The 25,999-nt window shown below is 42.3% G+C and overlaps 1 protein-coding gene across 3 annotated transcripts in view; it reads right to left on the bottom strand.

Moving 5' to 3' along the window:
* IARS1 (isoleucyl-tRNA synthetase 1) overlaps nt 1-25,999 on the bottom strand; it is a 92,974-nt gene that overhangs the window by 19,598 nt on the left and 47,377 nt on the right. For all 3 annotated transcript variants that reach the window (XM_040075989.2, XM_040075987.1, XM_040075988.2), the window contains exons 16-26: nt 22,708-22,781; nt 20,756-20,950; nt 17,469-17,555; nt 16,725-16,808; nt 13,143-13,290; nt 9,578-9,698; nt 5,764-5,855; nt 5,345-5,422; nt 4,831-4,952; nt 2,117-2,219; nt 1,912-1,995 (exon numbers count right to left, since the gene is read on the bottom strand). In XM_040075989.2, coding sequence (XP_039931923.1) covers nt 1,912-1,995; nt 2,117-2,219; nt 4,831-4,952; nt 5,345-5,422; nt 5,764-5,855; nt 9,578-9,698; nt 13,143-13,290; nt 16,725-16,808; nt 17,469-17,555; nt 20,756-20,950; nt 22,708-22,781 — 1,188 coding nt within the window. The remainder of the gene's footprint in view (nt 1-1,911; nt 1,996-2,116; nt 2,220-4,830; nt 4,953-5,344; nt 5,423-5,763; nt 5,856-9,577; nt 9,699-13,142; nt 13,291-16,724; nt 16,809-17,468; nt 17,556-20,755; nt 20,951-22,707; nt 22,782-25,999) is intronic.

Here is a 25,999-nt window from a genome sequence, read left to right as displayed (position 1 = left end):
TTACTCAGAGAAAACCTTTCCCTGGAAGCAGCTGGGAAGAGAAGTCCTGACCCAGGCTTGTAAAAGGCCTCAAATAGAAATGAATAAAATGCAAATGTGTCCAGTTGCTAAAAGCCCTCTGGGTTTACTTCATTTTGTGAGCTTGGTTATTTTTGCATGACAACTCTATAATCTGGCAAGTTCTAATATTAAAATCCATTTATTTAAATGACTTTCTGTGTTCTGAAGATGAGAGAGCAGCACTGCAGATCAAAGACTCCAGCTCCTTCTGCAAAAGCGATGAATGAAATTTCTGAAGAATTGACAAGTACATCTTTCCAATTCTTTTGTCAGCAACTACACGAAATTAAATGGTGTAATTCTCCTTACCCATTACCTCTGGCATCTGCAAATTTACTCCTGGCAATCACTGAAGGTTCTGAAGCTCTGAATAGGCAGGAGGTTGATGAACAAAGCTGCAAATGCAGCCCAAGCAATGCTGCCCAGCCTGCCTGTAATCACTGACCTCTTTAGCTCTGCACCATCCAGTAAACAACAGGATTGATTGCCATGCAGCACAATAAAACACACACTAAGCTCCAGCAGCAGCTTGTTGAATTTTAAGACACATAATAAAACCAGGACAATAGACAGTACTTTGTGTTTGTGCTTCCACAAAGGCACCTGAGTTTGTTTTAATTCATGTCTCCAGAAGAGACACTTTTGTCCGCAGTAGCAAAGGAATACAAATCAAAACATACTAATGTACAATCCAATTACATAATAATTTAAAAATTTTTAGCTTCTTTTGTTACCTTTCATTAGCTGCAGAAGCTGACAACGGATTTTAGCAACTAGTCTTTTAGAAGTAATTTGAGGAAGCAAACCTCATCTCCCATAAAACTGGATTCTCTACGATTTATAAATTCATTTTTCAGATCCAAAAAATGGGACAGACATCAGCCTAAAGTTCACAGAATTCTGCTATTGAAGAGATTCAGATATTGAAAGAATTATAATTAATAGTAACAGCAGCTCTGAAGAGAGGGATCATAACTGCCAAGTCTAAGAGCAATAATCAATAAGCTAACATGACAGAAAAGCTTTACAGTCCCACTTGCAAATCAATTACTAGTTTTTAAATTAAAATTCCTCTAGTGAACAATTCTTAAGCATTTAACTCCCACAGTAACTAAAAGCAAGCAGCATGCAGCACTGATGTAGAGATCCTGTGCACTGAGCTGTGACTTCCTGAGCCAGTGCTCATTCCCCCAGCAGAATTTTTAGATGTGTATGTAGGCTTGGGGAAAGCTGGTGTTGCTGTAATGATATAGAACACAAGTTTCAGAGGTCCTCCTGTGCTTCATCTCCTGATTTCCCTGACTGACATGGCTGCCCTCACCAAGACAAGTGAGGTGAGCTGATCCTCCTTGGGAAGATGCACATTTTTGTTCTCTCTGTCAAGGTAAAGCAGCTGACCTTGACAACAGCAACCTCAACCATGAAATGGACGGCATATTTTAAACACGGGAGCAGATCTGCTATTACAGATACCTCACTAAAGGGAAGAAAGAACCCTTAACCTGCCAAGAACAGTCACAGGACAAGGGCCACACCATTTCTGCACAAGGGAAAACCCCCTCAGATCCTGTGCTGCCAGTGCTTAGTGGGAACAGAACAAGAATTTTGTGTCACTAATCCTTGGAGATGGATTTCATGGCTTTAGAGAATGCAAACGGGTCAAATTTTAACAGCCTCAAACAGTTTGTAGGATTAAGTATTTCCCAACACTAAACTGACTGGCACATCACCCACTGATATTCCCTTTCATAACATGGAAATTCAATTCACCTGTGAGTTGTTAATACGGTCAGCAGAGGAGGTTGTTCAGCTAACCAACAGACACAATCCCCTCAAACACGATGTTCTTACCTCCAGTACATACTTCTCTAAAGACCTGATGTTTTCCAGAGCCTCTGGATCCTGGTGGATAACTACTACTTCTTTCAAAGGATACTGGGGGGAAAAAAAAACCCCAAAGCAGAAAGTTAACCATTCTGTTTCCCCAGTTTCATCCCAAAGTTACAAAGCTGTTACACATTCCCAGGGTAGGACAGGAGATGTAAGGAGTTCTAACCTTGACTGGGATGGTTTTCCTGTCTCTGATAACTCGTCCCAGCTCAATCACAGACTGCAAACAAGAAACAGCACTCTCAATTTTTTTGTCGATGAGATCCTCCCTAGATTAGAAAGGAAACATTAAAATTGCTTCATTTTCATCACATCTCTTTGAGCAGATTGAAAACATTTTAACCCCCTTCTTCTGACATTTCCTGCAACAGACTCAATTATGCCCTGGTTGGGGCAATTTGAAAAATGAACAAACAGGCTTTTCCTCTCCCTTTGAGGAGAAGATGAGGAGGAAATAACTTGCTGAAAACAAATACCAGAGTTCTTTTTACATCTTTTGTTAGCACCTCTCACAAGGTGCAGAGGATTGAGTCATGCAACCTGTTCTAGTAATAGCCAATAAAAAGTATAATTTACATTAATGATATCCTAAAGAAGATGCAGAAAGATATTATAAATAGGGTACTTAGAGCAACAATTAATTCCCTGTAACAATTCACTGGATCTCGATTTGTCATCTTTCTCAGAAATTGGAGATATTTGAGCTGGATGTTTTAGAGCTTTAACATCTTTCCTGGCTCAATTATTTTAACAGCCTTCCATTTTGAGGCAAGGCAGGGTTGGATGGGGGTTTTTTTTTGCCTTTTGGCATTTTGGGGGGGGGGGAGGGAGAGGATTTGGGTTGAATTTCTGGTGCTTTTGGGTTTGTTTTTTTTTTTTGAGGCAGTCAACATTTACACCTTGTTTCAAATGTACAAGCAGTGAAATGTTCTGATAACGTGCTTTTCCTGATTTGTTGAGTAGATGCACTAATTGGGCAGCTCCTTTAAGACCACTCAGGTATCAAAGCAAGAGCAGAGGAATTGCTTAAAAAGACAGATATGAATCAAATGAAATGAACACAGATACTTGCTGTAATCTAAGGAGCAGAAGTACTGGGATGAAAACCACAACTCCAGTAAGGACTGGCCAGAAAAACAGAGCTGGTGAAGTAAAACTTCGAGCTGAAATATGCCCATTGCAGCATTAAGGTTTTGAGTTGGTTCTACCCCTTTTGAAGCTTTTATTCTTCCAAAAATCAGTCCCTGAGGATGATTCTCCAACAACTTGGAAATGTGGAAATTACAAGATGTAGTATTTTGCTCTCAGAAAGCTTCCTACAGGATTATGTGACAGAATTTCAGTATCACTGAACAACACTGCAGAGCCACAACATTGAGAGTATTTTTCAAAGACAGAATGCAAATCCACAGAATTTAATGCAACCCATCTGTTCAGACACTCAGCAACTGAGCAGGACCTCGGAGGGGTTTTAACACAGGTGTTGAGTTAAGCTCAGCTGTGAAAGTGGCCAAGTCCTTCAGCTCTATCTGCACTCACCATACTGGTAAAGTGGTGTTTTCTGTAACTGCATCCACAAATCTCTCCTCCTGTTAATTGACAATATTGTCCTTACGCTGTATCAGAAAACTTTCAAAGTAAATGCAGTGATATGCTTTGCAACTCCCAGGGAAACTCCAACTTCAACAATACTCTGGATTTGAAAAGGCTTTTATTTCTATAGGCCAAGGGAACAACTGATACTCAGGGGATCCAATAAATTCCACAAACCAGTAGCAGACAAAAACCCTAACAAAATGCAATACAGAGAAAAGCGGTGCAGGGCTCAAATGCATCCCACACTTGCATGATGCAGCAGCAAGTCAGCACTAACTGCAGTGAAGAGTGACTAAGCCACTTCTAAATGCTTGTGCTAAGCTCACGCCTGAACTGAGTCCCTGCAAACAACTCCCCATCCTTCCCTGACTCCTTTCTACAGGAGCCCAAACCTGTTCCTGGCAGCTCCCTGATGAGGGTGGCATTCCTTGATTACGCATTCTTCCCAGCACTTGCCCAGGGAACAGAAAATCAGCACCATCATTATGTCAATCCCCAGCTCCCTGTTGCAGTAACTCTCACAAAAACCATACACCCTCCTCAAAGCATGCAGCAGCCAGAAAAAGATACACCGTTAGAGAAGGTTTACATTTTAAACTGTAAAGTATCAAGGTCAGGTCCCCTGTCCTTGAGGGTTTTCACGCTGAGCCGCAATGCTGAAGGGAAGTTGTTTCTCTTATTTTCAGATAGCCAGAGCACACAGTGCTGCAGGAACTAAATGCAGGAACTTAATCCACTGCAATACCAGTGACCTCTCTGATCCTTAGGGCCTTTCTCAGTCAGGCACTACAGCTTTGAGCCAACACACAGTTTGAGGAATTAAAAAAGGATATTCCTGCCACCATAAGAAAATACTATGAATTGGGAACAAGCATTCCTCCTAATTGCTTTCCTTCCTATCTCCAGTCTTTTAAGCTAACATGTATCTGCTGCCAAAATATGGAGGGAAAACTCCCAGCTAAAATTGAGGGTGGACTGTGAAGTGCATTGCAAAGGAAGTGTTCTATAGCAAAGGGACTAAAATTCATCAGATCTTAATCAAAATATAAACATTCTGTGCTCCTAGAAAAGAACATGTTCACTAGCATCCTAATGTTTTTTAAGAGACAAAGGAATATTTACATTATTAAAGCAATCTGATTTCTTGTTATGCAGTTTTAAACACAACTGAGGGAGCATTATTCTGTGAAATGAAAAAACAAACCAAAAAAACCCCAGAAATGAACAAAAATCCCCCAACGAACAACCAAACCTCAATTTTGCCATCTAAGGGCTGCCTCTTACCTGACTTGGGGGAGCATGAGGTAGTGGATGCTCTCAGTGTTCTTCTCCTGGACCGAGGCTGGATCAATGAGTGTTTTCAGATTCTGGTACATCAGCTCAGTGATAAATGGAGTATATGGTGCCTGTAACGTTGCATTCAATCAGCAGCTTCCCTTTATTGCTTCCACATTATGAATCAGTAATACCAAGAATTGCATAAGGACAGTTCAGCAAAAACAATGCTTACACAGTGTCTGCAACTGGGATGTTACTCAAAAAGCAGACTGAAATAAATAATGGAGTTCATACTACTTATTTACCTCCTGGCTGATATTTAAATGTTATTTTTGGGCATCAGGGAAGAAATTCTTATGTGTCCTTATCAATCAGGCGATTCAGGCCTTCTTTTTACGACCATGGGGCAGATAAGCAAATAAAAGGGAAAGATGGAAAATGAATTGTGCTACACGAAGATGCTTTTGCATTAACTGCTTTAAAGTGTTATTGAGAGTGGGGTGTAAGTAATTTACATTACCATGAGTCTGCACATAGAGAACAAGACGCTAAACAAAGTTTCCAAGGCCATAATGCAGTCCTCAGTCCCATTCTCGCCCTGATTGAAGAATTCACCAAGGAAAAAAAAAAAAAAAGCTATTTTAGGATCAGGAAATGCACTTAAATAAGCTTCAAAAGTTTCCTGTGTTAATACAATACATTTGTTTTCCAGACTGTATCAACTTTGGATGATCCCACTAAGCAAGTGTAACAGCATTACTGAGCAGTTTGGTTGGTTCTTCCCACAAAGCAGAGAGGAAAAGTTAATTTTTGTACCACTCTCAGGCCCAAAGTGACAGCATTTAGAGCCAAGATGTTGTGTGGAGCTGCCACAAATCCCATGAGCAGGGGCTGCCAGGCCTTTGCTGCCAGGGCAGGACTGCAGCAGCTGATCCCTACCTTGAGTCTCCGGCGGTTCATTCTGACGTACCAGTTGGTCAGAACATCCACAAACTTCACCAGCCGAGGCACCACCGTGTAGAGCCTGTAAGCTGCAAGGGAAAAGGGTTCCTGCAGGTCAGATCTGCCCCCTGCAAGCTCCTCACTTAGAAACCACATCGTCATTTACAGTCCTGGGCTTAAACACAGCAGAAAGCTCCAAAAAAGTGACTAAATACTGATCATTTTAAAACTGTATTTTGAACATGGACAGCATCACTCTCATGCTCAAGACAAACACATTCCCCCTTCCCAAACTGCTTCCCTAATCCCACACAAACAGACATTACAGGAGCCTCAATGCTTTTATCTCAGTGGTAAAGAGGACAGTGGATAAGAGACTATTAATGGCAGGGGACTGGGCAAATCCCCCATTTGCACATGCTGCAAACACAGCCAAGGCACTGCAAGTTGAACAGAAATTACTGCCGAACCAGAAAATAAAATTTCCTTAATTACTGCCAACGCTTCCTCCTTTAGCTCAGCAGGTTTAAAATGAGACACCTACTTCAACCAAGTCTCTCCAAATTAATTACAGCTTTGCACTATTTTTCTAAGTAACAGGGGAAGCTAAAATGCAAAGTAGCAGCAAGGCTGGTGAGGTAAAAGATAAACAGAGCTGCATTGTCAAGTTCTGAATTCATGGGAAGCTGCCAGCACCAAGGTCATCACAGGCATCACTACACAATGAGGAAACAAATTTCAGCTGTCCCTGAGAAGATTGGGGGGAAAAGGGAGGGATGGACCTTACACAGGACTCAACTTGCTAAGGAAAAACTTGTATTTAACTTCTCTAAAAGCCAAGAGCTTCTTGAGCTCCGTTCTGAAGCAGTTTCATTAATCAAGCTGCTACTGAGTAAATGGATCATGGCTTTAAAAGCTCCACCACTCTTTTCACTGTGTTTTGTAAAGCAGAAGAGTTTTTAAAGGCAGAGAACTAGGATTTAAACCTAAAAACAAAACACCCAGAGGATTCACACCATGGTGGGGAAGATATTATTTACTGGGGAATTGGTATTCTTAAAAAAATCCTAACTTTTCCTCTCGCTGTGCGTTATTCAGTTAGGAATCTCGTTATAAACAAATCTTAAAATAATCAAAAATCCCACCCTTCAGGGACAGGGCATCTTTAAAAAGAAATACAGTGTTAGCCTGGAAAAACGCATTTCTGTTCTCAAAAGCTATAACCAAATTGTGAAATCTGCATTTTTGTGACTTGGGAAAAAGCCATGGATGTACATGGAGATGCTTCACACTTCTTTCCATTTCGGTCATCAGGAGAAAAGGTGTTTTACTAAAGCAAGTGCTTCTATTGGGCACTTGAGTAGAAAATAAAAGCCTAATAAGGCTTATTGATTTTTAATACAGAATTTTAACACCCCTGAAACACATCAGGTTTGAACACAATGTAACTTGTGCCATTTTCCATGAATATGGGGAATGGGGCCGGGCCTCCTCTTCTGCAGTTGCACACAACCCTGGAAGACAAAGCTCTCCCCATGCAGGACCAGCAGAGCCGCTCCCCCTCTCTGGAGTTTGTCCAGGCTCTCTCAAGCACCCCAGAGTTGGAGGGGGCACAGGTTCAGCCCCTTCGGGTGAGCTCAATCCCACACTGACCCCACCTGGGCTGACACTGCCACCTCTCCCAGTGCCAGCAGAAACTGGGGCAGAATTACCATAAGTTGGACTTAATGGAAACATTCTCCCAGAGGCGGGAGTTGGGTATAAAATTCAGCTCCACTCTGAATGACACTGAATGAAATGGAAGAAGGTGAGGCCAGCTGTAGCATTTCACCGGTCAGTAGGGTCTCCTCAGCACAGTTCCAAACCTGTGTGTTCTTACATCCCATGACCTCCAGCTGCGGGAATTTATATTTTTATTATCTCCTTTATCCAGCATTTGACAGTATCAATCACCATTATAATCTTCCCTTGTCTCTTCCTGACATTTTTCCTACTTGAAGTGATACGAAGTAGAAAATCTTTAAAAAAAAAAAAAATCCCAAAATAGGTTTGTAAAAGAGATTAGAGTGTCATGTCACAGTACATAAATTCACTGCATTTCATTAAGATCTGCCTGACTGAATCCAGAGTTTATGCAGAAAAAGAAATTGAAAAAATCTGTTTATTAACCCCCTCCAAATGAGACTGCCACTCATTTGATGAGCACATGGTATTATCTTCATTGAACACAAGACAACAACATTTCATACCAACACTGCTGCCTTGCAAGTCTTGACACTGTCATTTTCTAACACCATCCCTCTTCTTCTGCTTGGAAGGATCTTCTTACTTCGTAAAGATGGTCACTGACACATCCCTTTTTGTCAGCTTCATCTTCCTCTCAGAAATCCAGAGCACATAATTCAAGTTTCTAGCCCCATATTCACCTTCCTACAACTATTTCTGTTTAAACCACGTACTGATCCAAGATCCCAGGTTCACAAACTCACAAATGAATTTTCTGCTGTCCCTCAGAGTATTTTCCTCTTTACGTGCAGCACATAAACTTGCACTGGCTCTGCTTATTTCTGCTTGGCAACACATGAAACTTGAGACAAACCACCATGGAATTTCAAGGATAACAACTTGCAGGAAGAAGCCACATTTTCATCAGTGAGAGAGACAGCTTTTGTCGTACTGCTAGGTTGGGCAGCTTGAGGATTCTTTCTTCCTTTAATGGAATGTTCTTAGATGAGCTCCCATGAATTCTGCTGGTATCAAATGACCTGCTTTACCTGTCCCAGCAAGATAAACTCACTGTACTGGTCTCAGTGAGAGCAACCATCCCATCAGCCAGAGGGGGGAAAGCAAGAGGTGACTGCAGTGCAGGATTGTCCTGTGTCCTCATGAACTCACATCTGGCATGTAGCTATTGCCTTATTATCTGTTATCCCACTTAACACCGTCCTTCCCAAGTCCAAGGCTTCTAAAAATTCTTTTGAGGGCAACTTAAGATCACAGGCATTGAGGGGGGTTATTTGTTTATTCCTGAACAGGGGTAAAAACGGTCAAAGCCACCTGCTTTCCAATACCAGGGCTTCCAGTGTCCTCAAATGCCCCAAAACCTCTTCGAATCCCACAGTGACTTTATCTGCAAATTTATCAACTATTTCAGGGGGCTCTTGAGGCATCTTCTCTTTGCAATTAAGTTTCCCAATGTAATGTGAGCATCAAGAGGTATGGGATGATGAAAAAAACAACATGCAGGAAAAAAAAAAAAAACCTGGACAGTATCTTCTTACAGCTATCCTAATACCATCCATTCTGCTGCACACACTCCCACAGCAGGATTCCAAAAAAAACCCCTCTCTGTGGAACTATACCAGGGAAAAAATTATTGCCAGTGTTCATGTACCTCTCAAAATTATTTTATTCAGCTGACTTGAGCACTGCCCATTTTATCCCTTTCTTTAGAGCTTCTCCAAATTCTATTTGGCTTCCTTTTCCCTGCTGTCTTTCAGTGACTATTATAATATTATTAATTGCTCCAAGCACTGCAGCAGACGTTGTTACAGCAACAAGCTCCATCACTGAGCTCACAGGATCAGCTGTGACAAAAAAAGCCTCATCACTTTTTGAAATCTCATGAACAAGCACAGCAAAATCTGACTTAACACCCATGAAAGAAGCATTGCATGGATTATGGCAGCTGGTTAAAGACTTCCTTCCTTTTATCAAAGTCTTTCATGGAATTTGGGAATCTCTGTGCAGAAAGTCAAGTTCTCCAATCAAACATGAAACACCCCCAGACCCCTTGAGCAAAAATGCATACCTGCCATTTCAGCTTTGAAGAACTGGATGAGGGACTGGGTGAAAGAAAGAATCCATTTATCCATGATGTTATTGCTCTCCTTAACTGTGTTCTCATTGTAAAGGAATTCTCTTCCCTCATCCTGTCATCAAAACACAAAGCACATTTCCAACCCATCAGGGTATATAATCAAAGCCCTATATCCAATTACCTGTCAGCCCCCACTATTTTGGCATTTTCCCTGCGTTACACCCGTTTCCTACCAGCAAACATTAAATTCCAGACACAGGCATGGAAGAGAAGGAGCAGTGGAAAACCTGCCTCCCGCTGCTGCCTCCCCACCACCTTGATCTGCAAAGGAGGCTGCTGATTTGAGCCTGTTAAAGCAGATAAAAAGCAGCACCAATCCTTTCCCTGTGTGCAGGGTGAGCCCCAGCCTCCAGACCGGGGTAAGATCCTTGAATTTACCCAGCTCCTCCATCCAGGAGGATCTGAGGCATTTCTAAGGAATTCACCAAGCAGACAGATTCTATTCCGTGAGCAGGCCCAGAAACAAGACCATTATTTTTTTAAGAACACGTGACAATTTCAGCACATTAAAACACAGATGAATGTAGCAACCTGAACGAACAGATGGAATTTCCAGCATCCAGCATGCACACAGTGCATTTTTGCTGCTTTCTGGAGCACTGATGTTTGCAGCCATCTGAGAAATGGAATCACTTTGCTGCTTCTGCAGGGCCTTGCAAGCAACACCGTGGTTGTGCCTGCTCTGACTCCTTCCCACATTCTTACAACAGGCTAGGAAAAGGTTTGTATTTTTTGGTTTTATTTTGGGGGTTTTTTTGGGTTTTTTGTTTTGTTTGTTTGGGGTTTTTTGTTTGTTGGTTTGGTTTTTTGTTTTTTTGGTTTTTTTTTTAATTTACAAACAGTATTTCACAGCTAGTTTTAAAACCTTTAGACTTTCTCCTCCCTCAGAGTCCAGATGAAAAAAACCTGTTTGGATTATTCAACTACAGATCCATTTTCACAGTACAAAGGAGAAGATTCATAGGAAAGAAATGCAGAAGAGCAATCCCAGTGTGAGGTCAGTCATTAATCAACTACAATTAAAGGGGGAATTACAATAAGCACTAAATCACTGTTATACCTGATCCAGGACACTGGGATTTTACTTCCTCTCTTGCAGGAAGCAGAGCACAATGAAGAAGTTGCTTAAATCTGTGCATGAAATCTAATTTAAGCATTATCACCTCCAATAGCACATTCTTTTACCTAATATGATGCACAGGAAGGATTTTTCTATTTAGAAAGAAAAAAACCCATCCACTGAATTACCAAAGCTACCTCCTTAAGCACCTGGATTTTCCACTGGGGTCTTCCACCCCCAACTGAGCTAACATTACAAGATTTAATGGGTTCACAGCAAAAAGCTATAAAGGTCACTTTAGACAACTCAAAGGTCACCCAGGATAAACAAGTGTATTTTGGGGGTAATATCTAAGCTTGTCTGAGGAATGCTGTCTAGGGATCCTAAAAAAAAAAAAAAAACCTTTTTAAATATTAGGATCTGGAGTTAACAAGCTTTCCTCCCCAAAGAGGTTGCTAAAAGAGATAAACCCAATTGTTTAAGGCAGCTATTTACTGTACTGATTTCTGAATTCAGCTGCCTTTACTGATTCAAATGACAGCTCTCCACAGTGACCAGGCTGCCACTGCATGTGTAGTACAAGGTTTGGACTTTTCATTTAGCTCCCACTCCCCCATAAAAGTCAGCACTAAACCTGCTGCCATTAATTTCAGCTGAAAGATTAAAATTGGTTTCAATAGAAACTATGCAATACACACATCAAATCTTCAATTTTAATGAAAAATTACTAGAAGAAAGAAATTTTAATCTTGCTTTCACACTGAAAGTGTAAAAACTCCTGTCACTCAGCCAGCATTTTTAGTAGACTTCAAATGTAACCTACAAGTCTAAAGCATTATTGCTTTTGTGATTTGCCTTTCTTTCCATTCCATTTCTGAATCTTTTTTCCAAGCTGCATTTAAATAGAACTTTTAAAAAAATTACTGTCATGTTACAGAAGATCATCTCCTTGCTGTGGCTAATGTATTCAGGACTGAGTATTCCCAAGTTAAGCATTTTAATGCAGATTCATAATTAAAGTCCCTGTAAATGAGTTAACTCAAGAAACACTCACAGCAGCCACTACTGAAAATAGCTCTCCTGACGGATTTGCAGTTCTGCTCCCATTCAGTGTGTGGGGTGCTGAGCACTGACCTCAGTGCAGGGGAACTTGCAGCCCAGGTGACAGATCCTCCTGGGACAGATCCCCCTGGACTGGAGCTGTGCTGGCCACACCACACAGAGGAACAGCAAAGGAACTAAGGCTGCATCAGTGGGAACTGCTGCTCTGGAAACACGGCCAGGAAAACTCACCCAGGTTTAGCAGGGACACCTCAGAAGGATCCTCGCCAGCACATGAGGCTCTAACTGCTGTTCCAGGGTGTGAGCAGCAGCAGGACTGCTCAGCGTGGCCTGAGCCCACAAACACCAGGTCTGGACCTCCAATTTCACAAGTGTGAATGCAGCAGAATCCCACTGATGTGAAACACAGGGGACTCAGCAGCACTCTAATCTGAGAAATGAGAGCTGTCATGTCTTGGCTGTCCCCTATCTTCCTCTCCTCATTGCTATTTAATAAACTTGGTCAAGAAGAGAAAGATGCAGGTGATTACAACTTTATAAAGCATGGTACAAATAGCAAATTGGAACAAGTATAATATAGAACCTGATCTAACTTAGACCAAGAAGGTAAAGATCAGATGACTTCCTCCGTTCCAATCTGAATTTCCCTACAATGCTGATTCTCTGTTCTCAGGTTTTTCCTCCGAGATTCAGGTGGTTTTAGAGTCTTTTTGCCCTCTGCAAAGCCCTGAGCCAAACGCAAAAAAGAGATGGAGTCTTCAGGTTCTGATTTTTCAAGGCTGCATGCTTTGTTCATTGTTTCTTATCTTACAAATTTCTCAGTGCCCAACTGAGATCTGTGCAGCTGCTCGGGCACCTGGTGACTCCCCGACTCCTCCCGGACTGGGCTGTCGTTATCTTTTATACTAATTGTTACGTACTCCTTATTCATCATTATTTGCTAATACCTATCACTTATACTAAACAGGTCATCTCTACTTTGACCCAATCTCTTTAAACTACTTTGTGCCACCGTCACTGCAGAAAATGGAGTGAGGGAAGAAGAAAGAAGAAGCAGGAGACAACGCCCCAAATCCTCCATCTTGCCCCCATTCACTTCAATACTAAAAACCCAAACCAACTGTTTTCTCACCCTGTGATAAGCTAAACTACTCTTTCACACTCTTGTGTCCTGCAATCCTTCCCGCAGTGCAGGAAGCCTTTCCCATGGACTGAGATCAAAGCCAGTGTCTCTCTGGGCTCTGGGCCAGGGTCCCAGACCCCCCTGTCCAGGTCTCTGACCCTCCAGGGCAGCCAAAGGAATGCCCTGGACTCCAACAGCCTGTAACCCTGGAGGAGCAGAAAATCCCTCGCCTGAGCCCCCCAGACGCGTACCTTGTGCTGCAGGATCTGAACGTTCTGCACCAGGAAGCGATAGGCGTTATACCAGGGCAGGAACACATCCTTCAGGATATCCCTCACTCCCTCCTCCTTAAACCTCAGGTTTTCTGCTCTTACCACAGGAGAATTGATCAGGTACAACCTGCAAAATAAGAGCACAATACTTCCAAGCTTAAAACTGCACATACTGATAGGGTTTCACACGAAAAACCCCAAAGATGACTGTAGTGTAGGCAAGTAACGAGCTGAACATAAAGCCATTTACTAGTAACTGCTACGGGAGTTTTTCTAAGATGCTGCACACAGAATTTGAATTGAAATTTTCTTTTTTACTCTACTAGTTGACTGAAGTGCTAACACATGATCAGATGCCATCACAGTATAAAACAAGCAGAGGTTGCATGGTTCACCTTTAGGATGGCAACTACTGTTTTGGTAATATTTTGAATTCCTTAACCACTGCCCAGTATCGTTCTACTCAATCTCATTCATCTCCTCAATTACGAAAAGATTTGGCAGAACTAAGGAGCAAAACGAACCAGGCAAATCCAAGGGAAAGAGCAGAAATCAACATTTTCAAGAAAGACAGCCCCAAAAGGGAGCAAAGGTTGTACTTCCTACAATACAAGTGTGCCTCAGCTCCAGAGGCAGCCCTGACGGACCAAAGCAGAGGATCCAGATGACATCAACCACTTATACAAGGGACAGAAATGTCCCTCAGCTTCTCTGCCGTCTCTGAGTTAAAAAAAAAAATAAATTTATGCTTTATCTCACCTTCTTTCCCAAATAAACATTCTGTCTTCAGAAATAAACTGGAATCTATCAAGTTAACTCAAAGAGAAACCAAGCCTTACTCAGGTATCAAAAAAATATTGAATACAAACTTGATTTAGATACGCTTCATTTCATTTTCCAAATATGAAAACCAAACCAAACATTTTTTAGTTTTAAGGATTGTGGCATTTTTCAATTCAAATTTATTAACCTATTTTCTCACATCTTTACACTTTTAAAATCATGATTCTAAACTAATATAACTTTACAGGCACTTCCTTTAGGAGGCTTTAAAACCTTAATGAGGTTTGACACAGCACATTCAAGAATACCAGACCATAAATTCTTTAGGAGAGAAGGCTTCTTGCATTAAAACTAATAGATAAAAATAGAGCTGCCAGAACAAACAGACAGCAATGCAGTACAGAAATGGGTTTTTCAGTACTGGATTTAAAAAAAAAAGAAAGAAGGAAAAAAAGAAAAACCAACCATTTTTAAACAGAGATTCATAGAATGGCTTGGGTGGGAATGGACCCCGAAGATCACCCAAGTGAATTCGTATCTGAATTCATACAAAAGTACAAAACAATTAATGGCAATGAACTAGTAAGTCTTTAAATGAAACTAGAATTTAAATCTATTCTTAAACCACACCTTCCTTCTATCACAAATATTTATGTGCCACAGTTTGGTGGTGTTGTAGAATTGTTTTCTGGGTTGGTTTGTTTGTTTGTTTTAATAAAGCAGCCCTACCCTATCTTACAATATGCAAATGTTAAAAGAAGAGCAATTTCCTCAATTCCTCCAATTCAAAGACACGTTTATTCTATGAAAAGAGAAATAAAGCACACAAGAAAACAAGAGTTCCATCACTCTAGTTACACCCACTGGGCAGAAACCAAAACCCTCCTCAGATCAAGCAAGAGTTATTGAGTTTGCTGACAATGAATGAGATAAAAGTAAGCAATCTCCTCTTCACCACTCTAAACCAGCAGCTTGTTGCATTATTCTTTCTGCATTTGAAGGCCAGGTTGAGAGGAGGATGTAACTCCTCATTTCCACCAGCAATCAGAGGAACAGAGGAAAGCCAAGGCCTGGAAATCCCATGACCAGCAAATTCTTTCTGACACAGCTCAGCTTGGACAGGTCTCCAGCCCAGGTCTCAGCAATATTGAAACGTAATTGTTTTGTCCCTTCTTACAGATTTCACTCAGGATTCAAATTTCATGAAGCTTTAAGTTGGGGTGTTAAATTTACTGTGCTGTTATTTCTGCTGTTTTCCCTTTCTATTCAATTCCATATTCATTTCACCAACTTACATCTATATTTTCCACTGATCTATTTATCAAGCTACTGCTGAGAACAATTCAAAGCTGGAGTTAGAACGTACATATATATATTTGTGTACTGCAAAAGCTAAAGTAACTCTGCAGGGAAACAGTGCCAAGGAAAAAAACCTCAGTTGTAGCTTTTGCTATAAACAGAGAACATCAAGCACCTCAGAAAAGGCAGAGAAGTGAATTGCACAGCTCCTTCCAGAAATGAGCCCAGGCTGCAATGCTTTTTACTCTCTGTGTGGGTGTAGGTATAAATAAATGTGACATTAAAGAATGAGTACACTGGCAGAAAAATGAATTAGCTTCTTAGAAATTAAAAAAAAAAAAACAAAACCACCACCAAAACCATGAATAATGGAAGTGTAACTTCTGGTGTTTGAAATTTTTTGGTCTGTTTATAAAAAAGGCAGTTTGGTTTTTTTTCAACAGACATCACCTGTGATTTAAAAATCTCCACTATGAGTAACTCCAACCCTTTTCACTGTTATTATTGCAGCTAACAACTCGGTGCTACCCTGCTAACACACCTTGTTTATTTGTAAAGAGCAACCTTGATTAAATTTAGGAACTCTACCCAACTCTCCATTGTAAACATGTACTAGGTCTTCTAAATGCTAAAGCTTGAAACAATTAGAACTTCACATTGATTTTTTTAAATTATCTATGAGCAAGAACCATCTTCCCCAAATAAACATTGAGCTTCCACTCAGCCCGTCAGTTCTGTGTGTAACACACAATATGTGAGAGTTGAAGGTTTCTTATATACACAAGAACTACAGGGCTCTAGAGAAATGCTCAAGTAGTGCATTCCTGGAGTTACTAAAATGTCTTTTATGTACCTTTACCTCAAGGTACCATTTGATGCATGTAGTCAGTGCACTAAGCCAAAGTACCGAGTGACTGTGTAATTACTTTATATGTTCCTGTAATTTCAATGAACCACTTGAACTGTGTTTAATCTCTGTTTGACCAGGACAATTTATCTACGTATGTTAGGCTGCTCCACTTCTGCTCTTCTGGTGCCACTACTATTAAGTGCAAATTATGTACTTGTGTCCACAAAAACAAAGCACTTTCCCTCTAGAAAATGTATAGTGCAAACAGGAAACAAATGTTTTGTGTATTATGCACAGACCCTTCTCTAAGCCAATGATTCAACAGTGACCTTGTAGCGTTGTTATTTTATTCACATTTTCACTGGCTCAACTCAGACCATCAGTGCTGGAAGAAGCAGATCCCTTGGGCTTTAGGGAGGGAGACATGCACTGCATCCACTGCCGGTTCTTTGGAGTCATCCACTCTTGCAGTTACTTCTGTCACAGCAGTCTAGAAGCTTCTAAAATTAACATTCTGCTAAATGCTGCTACTTGTCAAACCCCTCCCCCCCCAAGCAGCCTCTTGGTATGGATCTGCCATAAGCAGGGAGCCAACACATCCCACTGAACAGCCACCAAAACAACCCTACCTGAGGGCATCAGCTCCGTAGCTGTTCACAATGTGCATCGGATCAGGATAATTCTTCTTCCTTTTGCTCATTTTTTGGCCATCACTAGGAAATATCAGAGTGTAGGCATCAATTCCCAGAACTCTTGTAATACATGGATAAAGAACAAAGACCTTTCAAACCCAGCTCAATTTTTCTGTCCTAGTACGTTCCTAGTGGCACAGACATAATCACAGGTATCGACACATTAGCACATCGTTTCTGTAGGACTGTTGAACCTACAAAAACGACTGAAAAAAACCCAAACCCAACCCAAGGGGCTCCCAAGTTACAAATCTAAGCAGGAAATCTGTCCTTCCTACCCAAGCTGAGGAAAGATGCACTTGTTTTGAATCAATCCCTCCAGCCCACTGGCAAAGCTTCCTTTGAAAATAAAGGGAAACAAATACGATTAACTTCAAATTACATCTAAAACTACAGTTATCATCCCTTTTACTCTGCATAACAGGTACAATTTATCTCCTATTCTTGTTATTCATTTTCTCTCTCAAGGCAGGACCAATCCTGCTGGAAATAACCCAGTGCAGCAGATGCTGGGATGTGTGAGCCTCTCACTCTCACTCTCATCTCCTGCAGCACTGATATCACCCTGGCAGGTCTTAACAGCTCCAAAGTCCATTTCACATTCCCTTTACAATTTGCAGGTCTTGTCTGAAACATTCTTTGACTAAAAACCTGCTCAGGAAGGAGCTGATTGACACCAACCTGGCAAGGACAAGGCCATTCACAATGACATTCTTGAAAGGAGGCCTCCCAAAAAGAGCAGTGGACAGCACCAGCAAAGTGTAGAACCTGAAACAAGAGACAGCACAAATGGGACTTTTATAAATACACCAAGATAATGGGACTTCTGTAAATAGACCAAGATAAAGCCTGCACGTCTTCATTACAAAATAAGTGTTTTATTATGCTGCTTTCCTCCAGCAAAGATAAAATTTAAGTCTGGGAAACATTTATGTGGTGCAGAGTCAGAAGAGGAGCTTATTGAAAGTAGATCTTCCTATCTGAAGCACATCATGCTGTTTGCTCAGCTGCAATCTACTAGTCCAGGAAGGCAGAACAATTCTAATGGGAAGCATTAGGAAGATCATGAGGAAAAAAGCTGCAGCATTTTCCCCCTTCAGAAAAAAAAAAAGGAATTCTGCCCCTGAACAAGTTTCCTACTTGCTTACTGCAAACCTGTGAGCACGGGATCAGTCAGGACAAAACAGAGCACTCAGGACCAGCACACTTCTATTTGTTTGTGTGTTAGTTGTGTATTCTTAAGCCTGACCGACAATGGAACATAGCATCAAAGTATAAAAGCAAGGTATCAAAAATGGGAGAAAGCCTCCTTCTAATCCTGCCAAAGGTTTGGCTGGAAGGAGGTTGTGGCTGCCTGCATAAATCAGCCACCACTGGGAAACGAGAGAATGTTCCCACAACCAAAGGCAGCAGTGCTTCCTCCCCATTCTATCTGATGTGTTCACAATCACTCTATACACTGGGACACTCTGGAAATCAGCGCTGAAGCAAGCACAGGCACCTATTGTTCACAGGCTGATACACGATTATATCTGGGAAATTAAGTGGAAGTGCAGGATGATGTGATAATTTCACACTCAGGAGCCAGAGCCTTCACCAAAGGAGGGATGTGTGAGCTGCTGGAACTGCACTGTTGGTAATTACTTTTAAGAAAGTAACTGGAGGGTGGGCCACAGCTTTCCTGGCATCACACTGACAAGTGCTTAGCAACCTTCAAAGAGAAGGTGATTATAAAAAAACCTATAATAAGGCACAGGAGGTTATGTCTCAGAACTATGTATTTCCATGAAGATTTAGTGGAGAAATACTTGGAGGGGGGGAATCCATCTGCATGTTCCAAAGTTGTTTTCATCAAAAAGCAACCTATAATTGCAAAAGCATTATTCTGACACTTGAAGGTCCTCTGCAGAGGTTGCTGTGTGCATTTATTAAGTGACTTCCATGACAACTCTGATGCTTACCTCAGACAGGCCCCTAACCCTCAAAATCACCGCAACTCACACTGCAGGATACAAATTCTCTTTATTAAACTGCAGTTTAACTTCATGAATTTTAACCATTACTCCTCCACTCGCACACAAACATTTGCATTTTTCTTGATTTTGACTTTCTTAAGAAAACCCCTACACACAAATATCTGACTATTTACTCAGGTGACTGACACCCCAAGCCTACAGGGCTGAAAATTCACTACAAACACGGCAGGTTTTCCTCCGTACTTCCTAAAAAGTTCCTCACTGACAAACTCCCAGCACTTTCTGCAAACTGGTCACAAATTCTCCTATCAGAGCACCCGAATTTGCAGGTGAAAAGCACAAAGAAGAAACAGATAGGAGAGATTTCAATATTGTTTAGGAATTCCTAATTCCCTGTATCAGAGAAATTGTACAGGCAGACTGTGGGCACTGAAAAAAATGCAACCAAGGATACAACTCAAATTTTATGTTCAAATTGTCAAACCCAAAGAGCCTCAGCATGAGGTGCCTTAGTCGATGACAGCTACAAGACTGTCTCTGAAAACCTGTGATCCACATATTTTGATGGAACTCTTCTGATGCTTCCTCAGGTTGTGCTTTTAAAATTCACCTCATTCACCAAATTCACTTTAAAGCAGTGTCTTTCTGCACCTTATTTTTGAAATATCTTGTCCACAGACGCATTTGTTTCCTGAAAACTTCCTCAATTTCTCTGCTGCTTCACCTTCCATTCACTGAATCTCAGACTGTTTCTAGGTATGTCTTTGCAGATAAACAGCTGTCAGTCAAAAAACAGGGACAGAATTTCACTCCTTCGCTCTACTTTCCACCTAGGAGAAAACACGGAGTGAATCTTTTCTCCTTTTTCTCTTCAACAGCTGTGGATAAATTCATGATCCCGTGGTTCATGCCAAACCCTCCAGCTGTGAATTCCGTGCCAGCCACCACATTCTGACCACGACCACAAATCTTGCTGCATTTCCCTATACAAAGGCAGAGCCTTTCCCACTCACCTGGGCTGCCAGTGTACTGCAACCCAGCCACTCTAAGATTTTGTCCTGTGGCTTTAACAAATATAATTCAGCTGTTTCTCTATCCATGCAGAAAGTCATCAGAAATATCACTTTCCTGGACAATCACCCTTCTCACATTAATTTTCCCCTTGTCTCCCTTGATTTTTTCTCCTCTTCTGTGGAGTGAACCAGAAGCCACCAGACCTGCACTTCCTGAGCCTTTCCCCATCTCCCAGTCCTCACTTCACAGCAGCTGCAGTCTCTGACCTGACACAAAACCAATCTCCATTCTCAATCTTCACACTTTGAACAGGATGTGCCAAATACAAATCACATCCTGTGCTCTCAACACTCCAGAACTCAGCTGCTCGTTGTTCTCTTAGACCTCACATTAATTCCTTCTGTCTCTCACACATCAAAAGTGCTCTACTACAAATCACCCAACCTGGCAGCAAAGCCCCAGCTCATTAACGACCTGGAAAAGGTGGGAGCAGCAGGAATTGAGGTAGGTGTTTTGATTTCCCACCACAAACAGGCTAATAATGTGCCCTATAACCTAATGATGTCTACCATAAAAGATGGGAAGTTTTCTTGTTAATACTGTTATTTCTGCAACAACTTTTTTGTCACCAAGCTTTAGACTACCTTGTGTTTTAGTTTAAAAAACTAATTATACAGTTATCTGTACAGAAACAATCAAATTATCTGTACAGCATTAAAGATGTGAAAGTACTGAAGTAAATGCTGTTATAAAATTGTTGAGGGTTACAGGATTTCTACCTATAGAATTTTTTCCCATAAGTTGCTAGGAAACTACCTACTTATAGGTACTTAAGCAGAACAAAGGGGGCAAAGGAGAGGAGTTGTAGCACCTGGCTACAATGCTTAAATAAATATATTAATTATTCAAGCAGACAGTAAAGCACTGAAAGGTTAGACACAGGGTGATAACCTGGTAAAATAAAGGGCAGAAAATTACCATCCTCGAGTCTGGTCGATGCCCTCGGCAATGAAGTCAGCAGGGAAAGCATCCTCGAGCTCCCTCCTGTTCTCGAAGGGGTAGTGCACCTGGGCATAGGGCATGCTGCCGCTCTCAAACCAGCAGTCGAACACCTCGGGCACGCGGCGCAGGGAGCCCTTCCCGCAGCGCGACGGGATGCTCAGCTGGTCAATGCTGTGGGGACAAACACGCAAACCCAAACAAAACCCACTGAGGAGAGGTTCATGCCGTGTGTTAGCGTGACAGCCGTTTTGGTTTTCACAGAGTCACAGAGTCACAAGGTTGGAAGAGACCTTCAACATCACAGAGTCCAAGCCAGCCCTAACACCTCAACTTAACCATGGCCACATCCAGTTTTTTAAACACACCCAGGGTTGGTGACTCCACCACCTCTCCAGGCAGATGATTCCAGCACTTTATCAATCTTTCCACAAAAAAAACTTTCTCTTAATATCCAACCTATATTTCCCTTGGCACAGCTTAAGGCTGTGTCCTCTCATTCTGTCTGGAGAAAGAGACCAACCCCACCTGAGCACAGCCACCCTTCAAGGAGTTGTAGAGAGTGATCAGGTCACCTCTGAGTCTCCTTTTCTCCAGGCTGAACAACCCCAGCTCCCTCAGCTGTTCCTCATAGGGTTTGTGCTGCAAGTCCCTCACCAGCCTCGTTGCCTCCTCTGGATGCACTCAAGTGTCTCAATGTCCTTCCTAAACGGAGGGGCCAGAGCTGGGCACAGCACTCAGTGTCCATCCTAAACTGGACACAGCACTCAATGTCCATCCTGAACTGAGGGGTCAGAGCTGGACACAGCACTCAGTGTCCTTCCTAAACTGAGGGGACAGAGCTGGACACAGCACTCAGTGTCCATCCTAAACTGAGGGGTTAGAGCTGGGCACAGCACTCAGTGTCCTTCCTAAACTGAGGGACAGAGCTGGGCACAGCACTCAGTGTCCTTCCTAAACTGAGGGGTTAGAGCTGGGCACAGCACTCAGTGTCCTTCCTAAACTGAGGGACAGAGCTGGGCACAGCACTCAGTGTCCTTCCTAAACTGAGGGGACAGAGCTGGGCACAGCACTCAGTGTCCATCCTAAACTGGACACAGCACTCAGTGTCCATCCTGAACTGAGGGGTCAGAGCTGGGCACAGCACTCAGTGTCCATCCTAAACTGAGGGGACAGAGCTGGGCACAGCACTCAGTGTCCATCCTAAACTGAGGGGACAGAACTGGACACGGCACTCAGTGTCCTTCCTAAACTGAGGGGACAGAGCTGGACACAGCACTCAGTGTCCATCCTAAACTGAGGGGACAGAGCTGGGCACAGCACTCAATGTCCATCCTAAACTGAGGGGACAGAGCTGGACACAGCACTCAATGTCCATCCTGAACTGAGGGGTCAGAGCTGGACACAGCACTCAGTGTCCATCCTAAACTGAGGGGTTAGAGCTGGGCACAGCACTCAGTGTCCTTCCTAAACTGAGGGGACAGAGCTGGACACAGCACTCAGTGTCCATCCTGAACTGAGGGACAGAGCTGGGCACAGCACTCAGTGTCCATCCCAAACTGAGGGGACAGAGCTGGACACAGCACTCAATGTCCATCCTGAACTGAGGGGTCAGAGCTGGACACAGCACTCAGTGTCCATCCTAAACTGAGGGGCCAGAGCTGGACACAGCACTTGAGGTGTAGCCTCACCAGCACCAAAAACATTTTAATGACTCTTCAAAAAGGTCCTTCAAAGCATTTCCTTTGACAGCCTCTGTAATTTTTAGATCAACAGTGTTCACCAAGTGTTTTTCAGCAGGTATGTGTTAATCACAAGTCCTGTTACAACTTTTCCCTAAATCTCTTTCCCAGGATTTGGACAAAAACCCCCAGGGTTTGTTTATGTCTGCTAACCTATTTCTGGTACCCACTGAAGAGTATGTGACCCACCTTTCTCGATGGAGATCCGTGACTTTCACTCCAGACAGCTCCTCCAGTTCTGCCATTGAACCAACACAAACCACCTGTAGGAGAAATTCAAGAATCTTAGCCAGTTATTTGCACACAGCAGCTATTTCTTTTTTTCATATCAGACAAGAGACTTGCAATATCTCTTGTAGTTGTTGACAGAGCTGAAAAAACAATAGAAAATTTGTACAGGCCTTTCTTTTCTCAAATGATGTTAGAGACCACTGCCTTGATTTAATACAATTCATGTTACAAGAACTGGAGACTTGGAAGCAGCGGTTATCAAAAAATGTGGGATTTGGGGGGAGGGGGCTTCTCCAAACCAGACACAACCTCTGAAAATTCAATGACTGACTTTTACACAAATAGGAGTTTCAGATCCCAGGCTCCTCCCCTAAAATAAGCTGCTCATTATCCATAAGTGTTCCATCCCAGGTAGACTAAACTGTACATGTTAAAAGCTTTTTATTTCAAGTGAAGAAAGTGTCACAGCTACCAAAGGGGTTGCTGAGAAAGACTTTCCTTGGCTTCCTTGCATCAATACACTATTAAGAAAAATACAGATTTCCACACCAGACTTGCACTGACATCGTGAAACAACGATTCTGAAAAACTGTATGAGAAAGCAGAAAAGCAAAGCTTTCTTTGCTTTGGGTTTTACTCCAATTGAGCCTTGCAGAGGGCTGTGACCTCTCTCACCTGGCAGGACTCACGAGCCACAGGCTGCAGTACAAGCCTGGATTTTGGAGGTGCTGTCCCACATGCCATCCTTCCCATTTAGAATTGCCCTGGAAAAACCCCAGGGGTTGGCAGCTCTGACAGGGAAGGAGGTAAATGTAGCACCATGAAGAAGCTGTAAATAGGCCAGACGTTTTTCACGTTAAATAACTTTGTACATTGCTCTTAAAATACAAAAAATCAGTGCACTGCTTAAGTCCTATCGCTAGTCTTAAACATATGTATATGTATACACATGGAAATTGTGACTAACTGAAAGGTTTTGGTGGATTTAATTTCAAAAAACTCATGAATTACAGAAAATACAGCAGCTCAGTCTGATTTGGGTTTTAAGACATGATTTTCCCAGTCTGATTGAAGTGTTGATCTGCATTACTAATCACCATCTTCCATTGTTAAAGTACTTTGGAAATGTAATGTTTTCATTGCTTATCTGTCTCTTTTTTCCTGTAGGGAGCCAGGCAGGACAATGATTCCACCAGCCAGGTACAACAGCCTGCAGAATGCACTCAAACTACACCAGGGGATTGATCCCAGGTAAAAATACATCACAGTCAACAAACTATTTTTAACCCAGATGTGTTCTTCATTCATGTGGCCCCATAAGTAAGCACACAGGCTAAAGTGAGCAGCAGCAGGTGCTTACTTCAGCACTGCTGGAGGAAGAAAAGGTCTTAATAGAGAAATGGGTAAAAAAATGCCCTTGGATACACCAATTACTTCACCTTCAGTAACCTTTGTATTTGAATATACTTTCACACGAAGCCCTGGGAGAAAAGCTGCTCATTATTTGGTGCTTTTTGAACAAGTACTCCAACGCTGAAGCAAAATTCTGAATATTGATGCAAAACTGCACCCAGAAATCACTGATGGAAGAAATAAACCCAAGTTCACGTGACAAATCCACCGACCCCCAGAGGAACACAGATCTCCCCCAGTGAATAAGCCTGCTTCTGTCCGAGGCAGAGGGAAGGAGCTCCTCTGTCCCAAGGGAAGCTCATTAGATACTGGAAGGCCAGAGGAGAATGCAGCAAACAGATGCTAACCAAATTCCAGGCCTCATCAGGCCACACCCGCTCTTCCTGCAAGGAGCACACACAGCCTGACGCTCTCCAATTAAAGCTCCTGCTCTGGACACATCCCTTCAGGAGCCTCCTCCTCCATTTTAGGGTTCACATCACCTACAAAACCAGCTCCACCAACATTTCACAGCAGCAAAGACTGCGACAGACAGGCTGTGCCAGCACCTCCAAGACCTGAAGTGAAACCAGAGGTCAAGGTTAACTAACCCCTGCTGACAAAATAAATGAACATTAGATCCAGGATTCTCCACGTCAGCAGGATGTCCATGTCAATCCAGCAGCATTCATGGATCTCAATGTTCCTGTCCCTGCAGTCCCCGCTAAATAAAAACGTTTGGTTTTGTGGCTTTGCCATTTCAGCTCTGTTCAGTACCAAACCTGAGGAAGGAGTGCCCACAGAAAGGAAGGAGCCCACACAGGGTGTCAGCAGGATGGGCTGGGACCCCCAGAAAGCATCTCAGGAATATTAAATAGGAGAAGAAATGGCCAGAAGTGGCCTTAATGCAGCCCAGAAATGCACCTGCAGAGTTCCCTCACCCTCAGGAGAGCAGAGCCAGAGCCAGAGCCATCCCATCGTGCTGGGCAAGGCTGAGGACACCCAGCCCAGGGCAGGGTTTCCATGAGTGACAAGCCAGGAAATCATCAGGGCACTTCCACAACATCGCTGAATAGTGAACACTGTCATTTGCATGCAAGTCCTGTAAAATGAGCCCGTATCTGCTTTACCAACTTGGGCGTTTTATTAAAAAATTTTATTATCTAATCTAAATGAGATGTGTTCCTCCACCGAGGAAATCGCTGGAATTTGAAAGCTTAAAATGATAAACCGTCTGCAAAAAATGTGCCAATAAACACCAGCTCCAAAATTTAACTCCCGTTATCTGTCTCTACCTGATAATTACGCTAAAAGAAAATGAAAATAAAACTGTGCAAAACCAGTTATTGATCTGTAATAAAATTCACTTTAATACCAATTAATTCACCTTGCTGTATCTTAAATAAGGAATTGTTATTACTTCTCCAGCATTTAACATGCAAAGCATAATTGCGTGCAACAAAGTGTTCTTCTGAGAGCAAGGCGTGAAGAGGCTGCAGTAACACTGGAGTCAAGGAATTCTCAGGGAATATCATCACTGGGAGAGCAGATGTCACCTAGGCTTTAAGTTCCACATCACTTCCAGCCCCATTTGTTTTTCAAGCCGTTATCTCACACACCAAAAAGAGTGAGTATTTTAAAAAAAAATATCCTAACTTGAAATTTAGCTCGGTTCAGAAGCTGTACTCAGCTATTAAAGCACAATATTCAGGCTCTGGAGCAAATAAATGTCTAACAACTACGGATAGAAATAATAGACGTGTTGGTATTTCTATCATTATTCAGAACACTGAGCCCTGAGGAATATTTGCAGCTCGTTTCAAAGGAAAGGTCAATCTTCCAAGTTAGACATCATTTT

Source organism: Hirundo rustica, chromosome 12 (genome assembly GCF_015227805.2).
Source record: "Hirundo rustica isolate bHirRus1 chromosome 12, bHirRus1.pri.v3, whole genome shotgun sequence".
In the NCBI taxonomy this organism is placed as follows: Eukaryota; Metazoa; Chordata; class Aves; order Passeriformes; family Hirundinidae; genus Hirundo; species Hirundo rustica.
This window is presented reverse-complemented; position numbering and strand designations above follow the sequence as displayed.